The following is a 17,677-nucleotide window of genomic DNA, read 5'->3' on the forward strand; positions in this document are numbered from 1 at the left end:
TACACGATGGTCTCAGACACATAGATACTACCATCCCCCTTTCCAGATAAAGGAAGCCCGAGGCCAGGAGCCTGTCCTTTCTCAGTCCCCAGAGTCCCTGTCAGAGCAGCAGAATGAGGAAACAGCACTTCTCATGAGCCTCCAGTGAAACCAAGCAAGTCGTGATCTGCTTCTCAGCAGTCAGGTGCCTACAACCACAGGCCGGTGGGCAGTACCACGGTGTTGCAACCTCACTGCCTGCTGCTGGGCACAGGCCTGGGGGAGACTGGGAAGGTGGGGGGGGGGGACCATATTCAGACAGGAGAGCAAGGACTTGCACGCCGATCAGGAGTTCCCTTGGCAGCCAGGGTCTGCCCCGACGGGCAGCGCCGGGACAGAGAAGGAGGGTGAGGTCTGTGGCCACCTAATGAGGATTAGAGCTGCTGAGAGATTCCATGCAGCAGGCAGAGCCACAGTAAGTAGGCAGGTGTTTGGGGGATGACTTGAAAAGAAGTGGAGTTACTCCACCACCATTCAGGCCAAAGAATTTTCCAGACCAAACCTTCCTGCTGTTATGATCACTGCTACTGCTGTTTTGTGGGGTGGTGTCTCCTTTGTTTCGAAAGATGTGAGAAGGAATCACAGGGAAATGGGATTCAGAATTCCAGACAAAACAGAGAAAAAGAGCCAGAGGCCCAAGAAGACAGGAAGAGGAGACAGGGAATTTAAAACGAAAGAAGGTAGGGCTGACATCTACCGTAGGAGACAGGTATGGGACCAAAACAACAAAGGCCCAGGACGGAGGGCGACAGGGAGGAAGGCCATGTCTGATCCTTTTTAGAGAGAGACCTTCTAGCTTGGGGGCTAGGGTGGGGTTCCTGAATACTCAGGACCGTTCCCCCGTGGTCCTAAAGCAGCAATCACCAATGAAGGTAGGAGTCACTGTGCCACTACCCCTCCTGTCAGCCATGTATGGTCAGTACTCAGTAAACGCAAACTTCAGTCAAAACAGGTGAGGGGGTGCATAGTGGGCTAGAGCCCACCTGGGCACAGAGCCTTTACAAAGAGCTAACACACCTACGTTTTCAACCCCGGTTAAAAACTGGAATCACTTTTAAGCTCCTAAAGACAGGCCTCAGCCCAGGCCAAATGAATCAGAATTGGGAGGGAAGGTCTAGGGTGGGGGGATGCCTGGGTAACAGTATGCTTTTTAAAGGGCTCTATGTAATTCTTCTTTATTATTTTATTTTATTTTTATTTTTTTGGCTGCACCACGTGGCTTGTGGGATCTTAGTTCCACGACCAGGGATTGAACCTGGGGCCCCAGCAGTGAAAGCACAGAATCCTAACCACGGGACCACCAGGAAATTCCCCTTTTTAAAAAAAATTATTTTTTTTTAATGTAATTCTAATGAAAAACATTCCTCTAGGGGACTTCCCTAGTGGCCCAGTGGTTAGGACTCCATGCTTCCACTGCAGGGGGGCATAGGTTCAATCCCTGGTCGGGGAACTAAGATCCTGCGTGCCATGGGGCACGGCCAAAAAAAAAAAAAAGAAAGAAAAGAAAAACATTTCTCTAAAAGGTTAATAGAATGAAAGCTCCATGAAAACGCATTGTATGTGTGTTTTGGTTTTCGTTCCTTTCAGTCTATTTTGTCACTTCCACATCCACAGTGCCTAGAGCAGAACCTTGAGGATAGTATGCCCTTGGTAAATATTTTTTAAATTAATGTCAAAGGCAGAGAAACAGATGTTGATATAGATTATTTGTTTGGGGGTTACCTTCCTATTTGAGCAGTGGTGCCATTGATCAAGATGGCTCAGGATAAACTATTTAGGTAACAATAACTTGGTAATAGTTTGTCAATGCTTACCAGATACCAGGTATTGCTAAATGCTTTACATTCCTTATATGATTTGATCCCCAAACATCCATATGATATAATTGTATTATTTCTATTCATTCTAAAGATAAATGAACTGAGGCTTAAAGGGCCTAATTAATACATCAGATGCCAAAACTAAATGTATGATAGAAACAGAATCTGAACTTAGAGACTTACATAGACTTAATTACATAGACCAGGACCTAAGATATACTTGGGTTACAAAATAAATAAAGAAAATTATCATAAGAAGTAGAAAGCCTAAATACATAAAGAAGCATGTACTATAAGTTTTTAAAATGTTAAAAAATTAAAATAAAAAAATCTATTCCTGAAAAAAAAAAAAGAAAGAAAAACATTCCTCTAGACCATCCTTGATGATTTTTGTTCATAAATGATGAGATGCCTCTTAGACATTCTGGAAGCTCACTATGAAAAACATGTACTTTCCAACAGGACAGAAAACCCCAAACTTAACCCAGATTAAACCTCAACAAAGAGCCTTGGGCCACCTTTGCCCTATCCCCGTAGCCTAGTGCCTTAATTTCCCCATCAGTCAAATGAAGCAAACACCTTTCCCTTGGAAAACAAAAGGGCTTTGAAGAACTTGGCATTGCACAGAAGACATAGGGAAGACCCCCCAAATCAGGCAGAAATCTAAGAGACCGGGTAAATTTACCTTGGCAAAACACTCTCTGGCCAATAGCCTAGTTCTAGGAATAGATGATACAACTCAAGCATCTGTCATCTCTTTGGAACTATTCCTACCAAGACCTGACCTATGGTAATCAGTAAGCAGGGAAGCATATTGGAGATGGACTTTACCCCACCCTTCTTACTGTTTTATCCATTTACCTGTTTAGCCAGCCACCCATTTCCCAGTCACTCAGCCACATCTCTCATCCACCATCCATCTTCCACTCCCCCATCCATCCATCCACCCGTCCTTGCATCCATCCCCTATTCATACACCATTCCAAGAGTGTTTATTGCAAGCCAACCGTGAGCCCAGTTCACAGTTCAGCCTGAGGATGTGGTTCAGCCCTTTAGAGAAATTTAGAACTACGTCAAAATGGAGGGCAGAGGGGCTTCTCTGTGGCGCAGTGGTTGAGAGTCCGCCTGCCGGTGCAGGGGACACGGGTTCGTGCCCCGGTCCGGGAAGATCCCACATGCCGCGGAGCGGCTGGGCCCGTGAGCCATGGCCGCTGAGCCTGCGCGTACGGAGCCTGTGCTCCACAGCGGGAGAGGCCACAACAGCGAGAGGCCCGCGTACCGCAAAAAAAAAAAGGAGGGCAGAGAATCCAGGTTTCCACCCAAGCCATGTAGGATCCCTACACTGAGGCTACGGAAACAGACAAGGGCCTGGGCCATATCTGCTCAGTTATCACAGGTAACTGCCCTACCTGCTCTGCTAAGAAGGGTGACTTCTGATTAAGTGATTGATAGTAACTACAGGTATGTAATTTCTTATCTGAAACCCCTGGGGTCATATGTGCTTGGGAACGTGGACATTTGAGGATTTTAGAGATGTAATATGTTACATATGCCACAGAGTACAGAGTAAACCCAGAGGGGCCTGAGGCAGTAGTATAATCAAGCATAGATCTCCACTGACATGTATAAGCAGGCACAGTAAATAGTTTCATGTCAGCTGGGGTCAGGTTTTAGAATTGGGGGTTAGGTCAATAGATTGAGGGGAAGAACCTTTGGCTCTCAGAGCTGGGGCTCTTTACTACCAAGGTGGTTGCTGCTTCAGCATGCAAAGCTGCGCCTAAGAACTCAGGATCCTCTCAGTGAGAGACCTCATTTATTCACTACCCCAACTCCCAGTGGAGGGGGGCTGGTCATTTATACAATTCCATTAACTCAGGCGGAAAGCCCAGTCACCAGCCTGGGTAATAGGTAAAATAGGTTTCCAAATGACCAATCAACTCCCTGACAGCGTCTCTCTGACATAGGATAAGGGCTGTTAAGCCAACAGGGTCAATGAACATCTCCCAGAGGGCTGACAGCATCCAACTCCAGGACAAGGCTGCTGGGAGGTCGATCAAAGAGAGCTGGCAGCACGCTAGCATCACAGAGAAATATGAGTGTGCACTTCAGGAAACAAGTAGCTCAAAGGGAGCAATGCCCACACCAGCCTGAATAATATCTCTCATACTTCTGTAGCCAGAGTTCCCCAAGGCCAAAACCCACTTGCCCGAGAAGTCTGATGTGATGTTCTTTATCAGCTCTGACCCATCTGCCTATACGTGACATGGAAGAAGGTCTCACCAAGGTCTGCACGACTCACACGGCTCTCACCCACTCCTCTGCATGACAGGTATTTGCGTGTGTGACTTCCCTCCCCAACTAGACCTTAAGTCCTAGAAGGGAAGGTGCTACTTTGTATCCCTGGAGCCTAGCACAGAGCTGGCACATCCTAAGAGTTCAAGAAATGTGTGCTGAATGAACGGATGGCCTCTCCCACCCTGAACAGCAACCCTAGTGAGGACAGCATATGGAAACGCTTTTAAACCTTAGCTTTGTGCTAATGACTCTGTGCTTTTAATTTTCAAAATGTTTTACAAGGACACAATAACAGTGTAATTAAACAAAGAGAAAATCATTTAAAATATGCTCTTTGATCCCTGGTCGGGGAACTAAGACCCCACAACCCGCACCGTGTGGCCAAAAAAAATTAAAAAATAAAAATAAAATAAAATACGCTTTTAAAGCTGCAGACCTCACAGCTGTGTATCTCTCCAAAGAAGTGAGAGACAACACACACTTGATGGGCTTTTCCTTTTCTGATCACCTGGCTTCCTGCCCCTCTCACTTCCCACCCCAAATCTTCCGTTAAGTGTCCCCTAAGTCCTCTATATGACTAGTTAGAAAGGGTGGGACTCACAGCTGCTTCCCGGGGTTGAGTGAGCCCCGGTCAATCTCCCGGTCAAACTCGGTGCGGATGTCCTCCAGGGCCCCGTCGTCCCCGAAGGCCCCCCACTCGGTGTTGATGCACATCCTCCCTTCGTCGCCTTCCACCAGGTCGATGTGCCTCAGTTCCTCCATGTAGCACGCGTTGGTGCCCGTGCCTTGGAGAGAGAGACGAGATCAGAAGCTGTGACCTCACGGAGTCATGAGAGAGGAGGCGGTGCCGTCTGGAAACACCGGCTTCAGGAAGGGACGAGGACACGGTGGGCGTTACCAATGATGAGGCCGACTTCACACTGCTGGTCGTCGTAGCCACAGGTCATCATGGTCCCCACAGTGTCGTTCACCACAGCCACAACGTTGGCGTCATAGTCCTTGGGGGAGAAGAGGGGGTGTCACCGTCCACACACACGTGGAGCAGAGATCACAAGCTTCAACACAGCCTGGCGGGAGGGCTCCTATTTTCACAGCCGCCACTGCCCCCGTGGGCGGTGCTGCTTTCATTACTGCTGGCACTCAAATTCACTGGATTAGAGCGCAGTGGTCACGCTGTGGAGACGGCAAGGTGCCCTTCATTATCTGGCTTAAGATTCTTTTCAGAATGGATTTTACTCACAGAGCCACAGCCCTGTGCAAACCACCCCACTGCATCCATGTTCCTTCTGCACTTGATGCAACGCCGGAAGGCTGCACTCGACCATGCCAGCTCCCTGCACAGCTACCCTCCTGTTGGAAGGAGGCCATCCCCTGCCCAAGGGCTTGGCTCTTTGGGGTAGCACCTCGGACAGCTCTGCTTTGAACCAGCCCTGACCTTCCAGACCGTGAACTCTCACCACTCACCTGCCTGGGGCTTCAAGGACTGCCCTCCCCCCCACCATGTGATGGCTCAGGCCATGCACTACTGTCCCCTGAAAGAGCCTTGGTCACACAGCCTTCTCCCCACACTCCCCCACCTCCGGGTAGTCAAGGCAAGTGGCCAGTGAGAAGTTACCCCGTGCTTTTTGATGGCTTTCTCAAGCAGCTTCACCACATCCGTTCCCTCCACTCCACTCGCTTTAAATCTCTTTGTCCAGGTGATCAGGATGGCCTGCAAAGGAGAGCAGATGGGGTTGGAAGAGGGCTGGGAGGCCCCCGGAACCCCCAGGGCCCTTGGGGGTCTGCTCAAGGACAGTGACAGAAGCGGAGGCCCAGAGGGGACGAGAGGTTCACTCCAGATCACACTGGGTAACAGAGCCAGACTCCGTCCCATCTCCTGTTTATCCACCCACACAATGGATTCTCTGGGGGCTGCCATGGGGAAAAAACCTGCAGCTCATCCTCAAATACAGCCAGTGGCTGGCCAGTGCCGTGGTGTCACATGGCACACAAATCTAACTGATGTCAACTGCACAGCCAGACTTCATTTAAAAAGAGAACAAGAGAGATGCCGGTATTACCTGATCACCTTTCTGCGCTTTCAAACCAGACCTTGGTTTCCACAGCCCCAAGGAACTTTTGTCAGAGGCAAATTGGGAAGAGAAACAAAATGCTAAGATAATTTTTGGCTACTGAACTTCTAAGAGCCACGTCCTGAGATTAAAGGATAACACTGACTATGTATGATTCATGCCTCTTCCCCAAGTTTGGAACTTAACCGCCATTTGTAAGCGGTGACACTACAATTTATACAATATGATCCATCTCTGTGTGTATATTAATGGAGAAACATTAAGGACAGACATCCAATGGTTATTCACTTGGGAATGTAGAAGGGTAGGAATTTTTACCTTTTGCTTTACACCTTTATATTATTTCAATAGTTTTACATATTGCATCTGTATTTTTTTTTTTTTTTTTGCGGTACGCGGGCCTCTCACTGTTGTGGCCTCTCCCGTTGCGGAGCACAGGCTCCAGATGCACAGGCTCAGCGGCCATGGTTCACAGGCCCAGCTGCTCCACGGCATGTGGGATCTTCCCGGACCGGGGCACGAACCCGTGTCCCCTGAATCGGCAGGTGGACTCTCAACCACTGCGCCACCAGGGAAGCCCTGTATTTTTTTTTTTAATCAAGGATACTAGAAAAGAAAAATAATTGTTCTACTTAACTTTTTCTCCGAATGGAGGAAGTCACTATAAATGCGGCAGGGTTGGGAGGGGCTGCAGTTCAGGCCCTGTAGCCTCCGGGGGGACACAGCGATGGGAAGCTTGTCCACACTGGGCTGCCCCGCGCTCTGAAAGCCACACAGCCTGCAGGATGCACCGGGAAGGGCGAGCAGCAGCCTGCAGCCGAGCCAGGCATTCCAAAAGCCCCTGGATACTCTTGTTTTCTTCCCTTCAACCCTCAGGCCCCCAAAAGCCTCAGAGAACATGGTATTGTGGAAAGAACGTGGGTTGGAAATCAAGAGATTTATCCTATTCCCACCACTTCTGCCCATTTCCTTGTGGGCCGTTTCCCCAACTCCTCTGAGGCCCACTTTGCTCATCTGTGGAAAAAGGCAGCTGGTCTAGATTTGGACAACTTTGAAGGTCCCAGGCAGCCTTGAGGAGTGGGCAAAGGTCTCCAGATGGATAATTAGAGCCTGTGACCCACTGGCTTCCTGGCAGGCAGCATGCCCAGTTTAGGAAGCCCTCTCCGGATGGGAATCAAGGCTGGCAGGTGGGGGGCACACTTTTGACTCATTCTCTGCCAGGTACATCTGCCCTGCCCTGCGGGGCTCTTGTGCCCCTGAGGACGTTCCCTCTCCACTTCTGCAATGCCTCCTTCCCTGAAAGACTGCACCTCTGGGGGACAGGCCACGTCTGCGTGCAGCTCTTTCCCAGGGCCTAGCCCAGCCCACACAGGGATGGCACTCGGGCCACAGCCACTGATGAACAAGCAAACAGCCAGCATTGTCGCTTCCCAGGCCATCTCCCACCTCTCCTTGTGGGAGGAGGGGTGTCTCACCCTGTCTCTGCCCAGGGAGTGTGGCTATCAAGCCTCAGTTCTCAAAAGCAAGGGAAACTCGTACCAACAACAGGCCTTGTGAAAGGTCACTAAACCTACTTTGTTTTCCTTCACTTGCTTGAGTTTAAGAAATGGTCCCCTCGGGCTTCCCTGGTGGCGCAGTGGTTGAGAGTCCGCCTGCCGATGCAGGGGACGCGGGTTTGTGCCCCGGTCCGGGATGATCCCACATGCCACAGAGCGGCTGGGCCCATGAGCCATGGCCACTGAGCCTGTGCGTCCGGAGCCTGTGCTCCGCAACAGGAGAGGCCACAACAGTGAGAGGCCCGTGTACCGCAAAAAAAAAAAAAAAAAAAAAAAAAAAAAAAAGATGTCTCCAAAAATACATATATAATTAAAGCAATTTAAAAATAAACATGAGTATCATGACCTTACATTAATTTCTACAAATATTTCTAAAAAATACAAGATACACAAGCCATCCTGTAAGCAAAAGGGAAAAGTAGTCAAGGGAAAGGGTTCATTAGCATTTCCCCTATGGGGCTTCTGTGGAGCATTATAATCCTAGAATGTCTTACCTCGTCTATTTTGGATTGCCGACAAGGGAAAGAAAACGTGAATCCCACAGGTAATTTCTTGTCCTTGATTTTTTTTTTCTCCATGAAGTCTCCCAGGCACTCAGCGACATGACCAAAAAGCTGGAGGAAGCACAAGAGAGCAGTCAGGAGGGAGGAAGGGGACTTAGCATTTCAGGAAAAATGTGAACAATTCTCTGCCCCACACAGAGAGGAGCACGGCTACCCCAGCTGCCCATACCCAAGGCACCCAGTGGCCCTGCATGAAAAGCCATGCTGGGGACTTCCACTGCAGGGGGCACAGGTTCAATCCCTGGTGGGGGAACTAAGGTCCTGCATGCCTCACAGCACGGCCAAAAAAAAAAGAAAAGCCATGCTGTATGTGACTGGCAAAGAAGAGTCCCTTGAAAAGAGCCTGCTTCATGGGCCACCACGGCTTAGGAAGCCTTTTAAAGGCTTCACACAGAACTGGCCTCTCGGTGGTCACTAAGATGTATTATCTGGGTACTGAGGAAATGTGAAAATAAGAGAAAATCAGCTCATCCTCCGTAACACACAGGCCATGGATCACCAGCAGCCACCCAGGTGGAGGGGTCGTTTGGCCCCTTCTCTGTATCTCTATCTCCCTCACTCTGTCAATTCCAGAAGCTCCGCAGAATACATATATACTCCTAGCCTCTAGCCCACTTGCGTGATTTCAGAATCTTCAGGTTAACAAATTTTTATTTTTACTCAGGTATAATATGCATGCAAAAAGGTGCAGACATCCTAAGTATAGGGTTCACTGGATTCTCACAAGCTGCACCCACCTGTGTCACCAGCACCCAGATGGAGAAACACAATGTTATCAGCACCCAGACACCCACCTCGCGCAGCCACTGTTGCTGCCACCCAACCCAAGGGCAATCGGCAGCCACTCTGACTTCCACCGCCCTCGATTAGTTTTGCCTGGTTGTCTACTACGTATAAATGGGACAACAGGGTGCACTCGTTGGCGTCTGCCTTCTTTTCCTCTACACTATGTGTGTGTCATCCACGTTGTGTGTTTCTGTAGATTGCTGATTCTCACTGCTGCACAGTATTCTATGGTGTGACTATACCACAATTTATTTAGTGGATTGCAATTTAAATTTGCCAGCTCCACAACATGTGGCCGGGATATGTATACATATCTTAGACTCCACTAGAAAGAACCCAGAACACTGTTTCCCTAGCCTCTGCGTGAATACTGTCAATGACGGGACGCTCACCACCTCTAAGGCAACCTATTAGATCTCTCCAATACCTCCCCTCTTCTCTAAAATGTATCCAGAACTGAATATAATATTTTATATGTGTTCTGACCAAGAGGAAAGCTTAGTTGAACTAAGAATCTCCCTTTCCCTTCTCTCTACACCTCTATTAATGTAACCAAAGCATATATATGCTCTTTCAGCAACCATGCCACAGTCCAGGTAACCTCTCTGGTTTTTCTTCACATGGCTGTCGTCTAACACAGACCACTAGACCTCCCTTGTATATGGGATTGACACAGCTAATGGAGCTTCTTTTTTCTGCAGTACGCGGGCCTCTCACTGTTGTGGTCTCTCCCGTTGCGGAGCACAGGCTCCGGACGCGCAGGCTTAGCGGCCATGGCTCACGGGCCTAGCCACTCCACGGCATGTGGGATCTTCCCGGACCGGGGCTCGAACCCGTGTCCCCTGAATCGGCAGGTGGACTCTCAACCACTGCGCCACCAGGGAAGCCCTAATGGAGCTTCTTGAAGCCCAGAGAAGGCAGTGTTGGCAGAGCCAAACCGCACGGTCACAGGAAGCAACCCCAGCCCACGTTCCCAGACAAGGTCATCTGCCTGAAGGCTTTATTCGCAGGGTATCCTTTTTTTCCCCCCATATTAAACTTATAGTTTTATTCAGGCTTGATTTTAACAAAAGTGTCAGGGAGAGAGCCCACAGTAAAGAGTGAAGCCCACGGCGGTACGCCTCTCCCAGATGCCAGAGGAGGGGGCAGGTCCCCTCCCCTCTCCTCTTCCCTCCGCATCTAAAGGGATTTGGGGAGAAACACAGGGGCGGGGGCTGGTCCCCAGTCTGTGTGGGTATGTTTCGGATAAAGGGCTATGGAGGAATAAGGGACCAGCCCAGGGAGGAGTGGGGGAAGGGCACAAGGACCACCTGCCAGAATCCACAGCTTTCTGATTCCTACCTGAATTCAAAAACAAAACAAAACTAGACCACAGCAGCACCCACTCCTTCTCCCGGACCAGGGCTGTAGTTCAAAGGGAGAAGAGGAGGCCTCTTCACCGAGGCCATGGTTCACTCACTCCTGGCCAATCTGCCGGGGCTCCCTGACAGATTGAGGGGGTAGAGGAAACTAAAATAAAACGTCAGATAAATTGTACAGGAGGAGTCCAGCCAAGGGCCGGGCCAGAGCGGGGCCAGGCTGGGGGACGGGGGCCTCTGCAGCCTGGGGGATCACTGCCGCCCTCACAGCCACTGTGCAGGGTCTCCTTGAGAGACCTATCCCCATCCTTCCCCAGGTGTCCTTGACCCAGCTCTAACAGCCTGACTTTCCTGCCAAGGTAAATGAAAAATTGTCAGTTTTGACTTGGGAGTCTCTGTCCCTGAGTCACTATTACTCAGGTCATGGCTACAGCGGCGACTGACTAAGGAGACACATGACCACCTTCCCCGGAGAAGCTCGGCTAAACTTCCTGCGACCTTCATTTCTGAGTGATATAAACCCATTACTAAGCCCATCAGCTCGCCCCATGTCATCTGCATTCAGAAGCTCCAGGCTCCCAGGCCCTCAAGAGAGCCCGCTGGGCGGAAGGAAGGAAGGCAGGCTGCGGACAGGAAGAGGCAGGGAGAGCTCAGCCGCAGAAGTGGATTCACAGGGCTGGGGCGCTGGAAGCAGCCCCCCGCCCCCATTCAAGCCAAACACTCCCACCCCTTAGTGCTCTGCTAAGAAAGAAATGTCCCCAACCCAGGGGCATTCCCCCAGGCTAACCCACGTCTGTGACCAGCCAGAAAGGGAAGTTACCCAGCCTCTCGGCACGCAAAATTTTAGTGTCTAAAAAACTTTTTTTTTCTTTCCTGACAACATGTATATTTATTTAATTTAAATAAATTTAAATTATTTATTTAGTATTCAAAATTCCCAAAACTAAATAAGTGATGTTTTAAGAAGGTTGCATTTATGCTTCTGAAATTATTAAAGCTTAAAATTGCACTGAAACTTTCAAGATACCTTGTGTGTCTGTGTGTGTGTGTGTCTGCGCGTGCGTGTGTGTGTGTGTGTGTGTGTGTGCTTGTGTGAGAAAGAGAGAAAGAAGGATAAAGCAAATAGTTTATTGGGAAATCTGGATAAAGGGTATAAAAAGCTCTTTGTGCTTATCTTAAAGCTTTTCTGTAAGTTTAAAATTATTTTGAATAAAAGGTTTAAAAATCTAGCAAAAATTCCTGTACATTACAGAAGACGAGATCACAACCCCAAGAATTCAGCACAATTCACAGTCTGTAAGTATGAGTTGCTTCATGGGCAAAATGGGGCCCTTGGTTTACTAGAATATTCGATAGGTCTATAAGAGATCTCAGAAAAATGGACCACCAATATTTATTGCTAATCTCACACCAAACTTCTAGACAAGAGGTTACGGTTTCACCCCTATTTTTCAACTGCTAAGCTTCTCCCTCAATCACTTGGACCTTCCTCCTTACCCATAGCCCTCACATTTCCACACCATCAAACATTTTTAATAAAAATATAAATTAATTAATTAAAAACAAAGACAAAACCCAGTCTATGAGTGTCCCATGTTGCTAAAACTGTAACATCTGGAGCCAGACTGCCTGGGTTCAAATCCTAGCTCTATCGCTTATGTGCTGTGTGACCCAAGGGGCTGGTTACTTAACATCTAAGCCTCAACTTTCTCGTCTGTGAAATGGGAATAATAATACCTACCCCATAGGGTTGTTGTGATGATTAAATGAGTTAATCCAAATGAAGTGCTTAGATCAGTGACATACATAACAAGCTCTATGTAAGTTTTTGCTATGACAATATAACATTATCGTTATCATCATCATTATCATCACCATCTTTTCTCTGCAGACTGCTTGAAAGGGGCAGAGGAAGAAACAGCAGGAAACAAAGTGATCCTGGGGCTGGGAAGATGGGGACAGAGGCTGGGAGAGTCAAGGTCCCAGGGGCAGCAATAAGAAGAAAGTCACAGGACTTCCCTGGCGGCCAAGTGGTTAGGACTCCACGCTTCCACTGCAGGGGGCATGGGTTCGATCTCTGGTTGGGGAACTAAGATCCCATGTGCCCCAACGCAGCCAGAAAAAAAAAAAAGAAGAAGAAGAAAGTCACTGTGGAAGTGACACAGTAAGTGTGCACCTGAGGTGGGAGGCATCCCCTTAATTTATAAACCCTGCTCCTAAAAGGTTAGGCCAAAGCACACAGGAATGTCTGCAGCACAGGGTGTGAGTCCCAATGGTGAAGCAAGAGGCAGAGGTGGCTCGACCCAAAGACCATGGGGAACAGAGTGACAGGTCAGTACTTTTGGCAAATGGAGAGAGCAGGATGCCAACCAGAGGCTGCTGGCCACCTGCAAAAAGGAGCAACGCAGCAACCACTGGGCAGGACGAGGAGACCTACTTGTTGGCAGCCTTCATGCACACACTGGATGAATGAGCCAGGCTCTGAAGCCCAGTAATGGAGGGACAGGCAGGGGGACCTCCCGGCAGGTCCATCAGATGAGTGAGGCACTCTTTCAGCGGCTGACTGAAAAGTGGCCCATCTGTCCTAGGGACAGTGTCCCCTTCAGTGCTCACTGTGACATGGTCTGAAAAGCTCTGAACCCAACCCGCCAGCAGTAGGTTAAAGGCCAGGATTAGCCCTTTTCTCTAGTAGAAGGCAAAGGCAGAGAGCTTGCATCAGGTCCCACCCATGTTAATTTAGGAACAAAGTGGAGCCAAGAGAAGGCTCTGGGTCTCATCTCAAAGTCCAGCCCAGAACCAATAAGTTTTCTGGAGAACTTAGTCATGAACCTTGCCGTGAACACACCCTCCCTAAAGCAAATATTTGGCAAGCTCTGAATAAAACGTATCCTGACAACAGCCATGACTTGGGAGGCGAGCTTCAAATGGGAGTGGCCAGAACACCTGCAGGAGAAGGTGAGGAGTAGAACAGAACCCGGAAATGACTGAAAACCTGACTGGGGGCTGCCCACACCCTGATCACAGGGTCCTCAGTGAGCCTTCGGCCCATCACCCACCACGACCACATGGGGAAGCAGGGAGGGTGGACAGGCCCTTCTGAGCATGCCCACAGCCTCGACCAGCAAAGGAAGGCAGCGTCTCCATTGGCAGGGGTTACAAGTGTGAGAGGAAGGGACGGTGACTTTCCAGGCAAGGCCCTGCCCTCGGTGCTTTCTGGGCCAAGGACTCGTAGAAGACTATTAAATTGGGTAGCCAGGAGCCCTTTATAATAGCCCTGGGGCTGTGAGCTCAGATTCCTGCTGCCCCACTAGGTGACAGCCATAAAACCTATGAGGCCTGGGCCTTTGGTGAACTGGGTGAGGACAATGACTTGGAAGAAGGGTTTTCACCCAAGGGCTCTGCTACCCCTCTGCTGGGGAACCAACCCCTGGATCCTTAGGGAATGGATGCATTTATCTCCTCTTCGCACCCCTTACCTGAAAGTCCCAGCAGCCCCCCTCCCATCCACCAGTTTACGCACATGGTGGGGTCTCTTCAGGCAGTCACGCTCTTCCACCCAGGAGTCCTCCACTCGTGCCTATGATGGACTCCCAGTGCTTTGGCGTCTGGCTCCTGGAGGTACCCTGGGGCCTGATGCTTGGGCCACAGGGGCTGATCGGAAGGGAGCAGGGACCCACCTGGCTTCCACTGCCGTGCATGATGTTCTCCGGGGTGTCGTAAACCTCGGACTCCATATGAACGGTCTGTTTTTGCTCATGATTCACTTGCACCAGCAGAATTCGAAAGGAAGACCCGCCAAGATCCAGGGCAATGAAATCTCCCTTTTCTGTTTAGGGAGAAACAGTATCACATCAGATTCAAGCGCTCCGGGAAAGTCTCATGCTCTGCCCGCTTCTCAACAGGGTCCAGCCCCACCGCGCTGTGCTTTCGGCCAGAAGAGTCATTCAGACCCCATAGGACCACTGCCCCGCCTGGAAGAGTGGAAGAGAAACCCTCTCCCAGCCGGGCGTCCCTAGACAGACGGCTTCACACAGTCCTGCTCACTCCTGACTATAGGAGAATGGAAGTATGGACTTAAGTACCAAGCCCTACCCATCTTTCTCTAATTTCTTACCCTTTTTCACAAATGGCTATGTTATCCATAAAGACAAAAACAGCATTTCAAGTCAGAGAAAACCCTACATCCGAGGTCCATTCCATGCCTTGGGTTCCTTCCCCATCAGCTCAGACACCAATTCCAGCTAGTCCAGAGCTCCACTGATTCCCCAGGGGATTTTGTTTTTTAATTGTGGTAAAATATACATCACATAAAATTTTCCACCGCAACCATTTCTAAGTGTACAGTTCACTGACACTAAATACATTCACAACGTTGTACAACCATCACCACCATTCCCAAAATTTCTCATCATCCTAAACAGAACCTCTATAACCATTGGGCATTAGCTCCCTATTTCCCCTATCCCTAGGTCCCAGGCAACCATGATTCTACTTTCTATCTCTATGAATTTGCCTATTCTAGATATTTCATGTAAGCAGAATCATACAGTATTTGTCCTTTTGTATCTGGCTTACTTCACCTTGCATAGTCTCAAAGATTCATCCATGTTACAGCCTGTATCAGTCGTTCACTCCTTTTTGAGGCTGGATGATACTCCGTTGTATGTGTATCCATTCATCTGTTACTGGACACCTGTGTTGTTTCCACCCGGGGGATGTTTTTAACAGAAGTCCCTCTTGGTCAGATAGGAGTAAACTGGCTTGATGTGGTTATATTCCTCAAGACCAATGTGTGTGGTGATTGGGGTGGACCTCAGTGGGACAGAGAAAGATGACGGGACCGTATGCCAAGACCACGATACAGCACCAATGGAGGAGGCCATGATGGGCAAGATTCCAAACCATTAAGCCACTATCTAATATTCTTTACCCCAGTTACCCTCACACATTCTCCTCCAGAATCAATTAAAATCTATTAATTTTACTTCTGATGTTACATTCTCACTGTCTCACTATCTTTTCATTTTCTTGATGGTGACTTTTGAAGCATAAAAGGTTTTAATTTTGATGAAGTGCAACTTATCTACTTTTTTCTTCTGTTGTTAGTGCTTCTGGTGTTATATCTAAAAGCCCATTGCCAAATCCGAGGTCACAAAGGTTCGCACCTATGTTTCCTTCTAAGAGTTTTATGGTTTTAGGTCATACATTTAGGTATTTGATCCATTTTGAGTTAATTTTTGTATATGATATGAGGTAGAGGTCCAACTTCATTCTTCTGCATGTGGATATCCACTGTCAAATTCCAGCACCATTTGTTGAAAAGTCTACTCTTTCCCTCATTGGCACCCTTGTTTAAAATCAAGTGACTATAAAGTATGGGTATGTCTGGACTCCCCATTCTTTTTTCCCCAGTTTTATTGAGATGTAATTGACATAGTGAAATCTCAGTTTTGATCCACTGATCTATATGTCTATCCTTATGGCAGTACCACATTGTCTTGACTACTACTGCTTCGAAATTTTGAAACTGGGAAGTGAAAGTCCTCCAACTTTGTTCTTCTTTTTCAAGATTGTTTTGGCTATTCTGGGTCCCTTGAGCTCTTTAATTTTTTTCTTAAGTAGTGGTTGTCTTTTTTAAAAAAAAACAGCTTTTCTTTTATAAAGCTGACGCCATCTTTGTATTTGAGTCTACCAAGCTTTAAGCTCTGACACATGCTCTATTTCTGGAACTTAGAATGGTTGTCTGGCATACGGTAAGAACACAACAAATACTTGAACTAATGAGGGTGGTAAAGGAATCAGTGAATGAACCAAAGTCTTCTCACACTGAATTTCTGTTCTTACCCTCTCAAGCTCCTTTTGGGAAGAACCACAACTTAGGATTCTTTACATCTGCCCTTGGCACCCAGGACAGCTCAAGAAATGCTTGGTAGCTGCTTGATCACAAGGGTTGGTGGCCCATTCATTCATTCAAGGCAGCCTTGCTTGTTGTTCATAAAACAGGAAGCAGTTATACCGCTGGTTGGTTGGTTTTTTTTTTTTTAATAATAGCTTTATTGAGAAATAATTCACCTATCACATTTTAAAGTGTACACTTTGGTGGGTTTTAGTATATTTACAGAGTTGCGCAACCATCAACACTATCTAATTATAGAAATTTTCCGTCATCCCCAAAAGAAACTCCGTACCCATTTGCAGTCACTCCCCGTTTCTTTCCAAACCCCCCCGTTCACCAACAACCACTAATCCATTGTCTGTCTCTAGAGAGTTCCCTATTTTGGACATTCCATATCAATGGACTACAATATGTGGCCCCCTGTGGTTGGCTTCTTTCATCTGCCATGATGTTTTCAAGGCTCACCTATGTTGTAGCATGTATCATACCTCATTCCTTTTAATGACTGAGTTATATTCCACTGTATAGATATACCACATGATGCCAATGTTTTGGGGGGGGTTTTTTTGGCCGCACCATGTGGCATGCAGAACCTTAGTTCCCCGACCAGGGATCAAACCCGTGCCCCCTGCAGTGGAAATGTGGAGTCCTAACCACTGGACCGCCAGGGAATTCCCCATGATGACGTTGTTTTTAAATTGCTCCTATCGTGACTTCCCTGGTGGCGCAGTGGTTAAGAATCTGCCTGCCAATGCAGGGGACACGGGTTCAAGCACTGGTCCAGGAAGATCCCACATGCCGCAGAGCAACTAAGCCCATGCGCCACAACTACTGAGCCTGCGCTCTAGAGCCCGCGAGCCACAACAACTGAAGCCTGCGCGCCTACAGCCTGTGCTCTGCAACAAGAGAAGCCACTGCAATGAGAAGCCCGCGCACCGCAACGAACAGTAGCCCCCGCTCGCTGCAGCTACAGAAAGCCTGCAAAGACCCAACGCAGCCAAAAATAAATAAATAAGTTAATTAAAACAAACAAACAAACAAAAAACTGCTTCTATGGTCCAAAGGAAAGAGACCAAGGGAGAATGCTGGGAAGCAGTTGTCACAGCTTTGTGGGAAATTCTGACCCTGATGTTACAGGTTGTTCAAATCAGTTTAGGGTTTTCTTTGGGCTCCCATCAGAATCCTAACCCCTGTGGTGCTTACACTACTACTCAGTTAAAAAAATGAATTTGGTATGAGGTGCTTCCTCTCAGGAGGAAGAATTACTAGAACACCAAAAGCACTTTATTTAA

General features: G+C 48.2%; 1 protein-coding gene across 1 annotated transcript in view; it reads right to left on the minus strand.

Annotated features, from left to right (window-relative positions):
- HK1 (hexokinase 1) overlaps positions 1–17,677 on the minus strand; it is a 70,539-nt gene that overhangs the window by 26,248 nt on the left and 26,614 nt on the right. Inside the window, exons 3-7 of the mRNA XM_082855124.1 lie at positions 14,167–14,315; positions 8,277–8,396; positions 5,770–5,865; positions 5,053–5,152; positions 4,756–4,939 (exon numbers count right to left, since the gene is read on the minus strand). Of these exons, the coding sequence (XP_082711250.1) occupies positions 4,756–4,939; positions 5,053–5,152; positions 5,770–5,865; positions 8,277–8,396; positions 14,167–14,315 (649 nt within the window). The remainder of the gene's footprint in view (positions 1–4,755; positions 4,940–5,052; positions 5,153–5,769; positions 5,866–8,276; positions 8,397–14,166; positions 14,316–17,677) is intronic.

The sequence above is a fragment of the Leucopleurus acutus genome (genome assembly GCF_964270905.1).
Source record: "Leucopleurus acutus genome assembly, chromosome: 14".
NCBI lineage: Eukaryota > Metazoa > Chordata > Mammalia > Artiodactyla > Delphinidae > Leucopleurus > Leucopleurus acutus.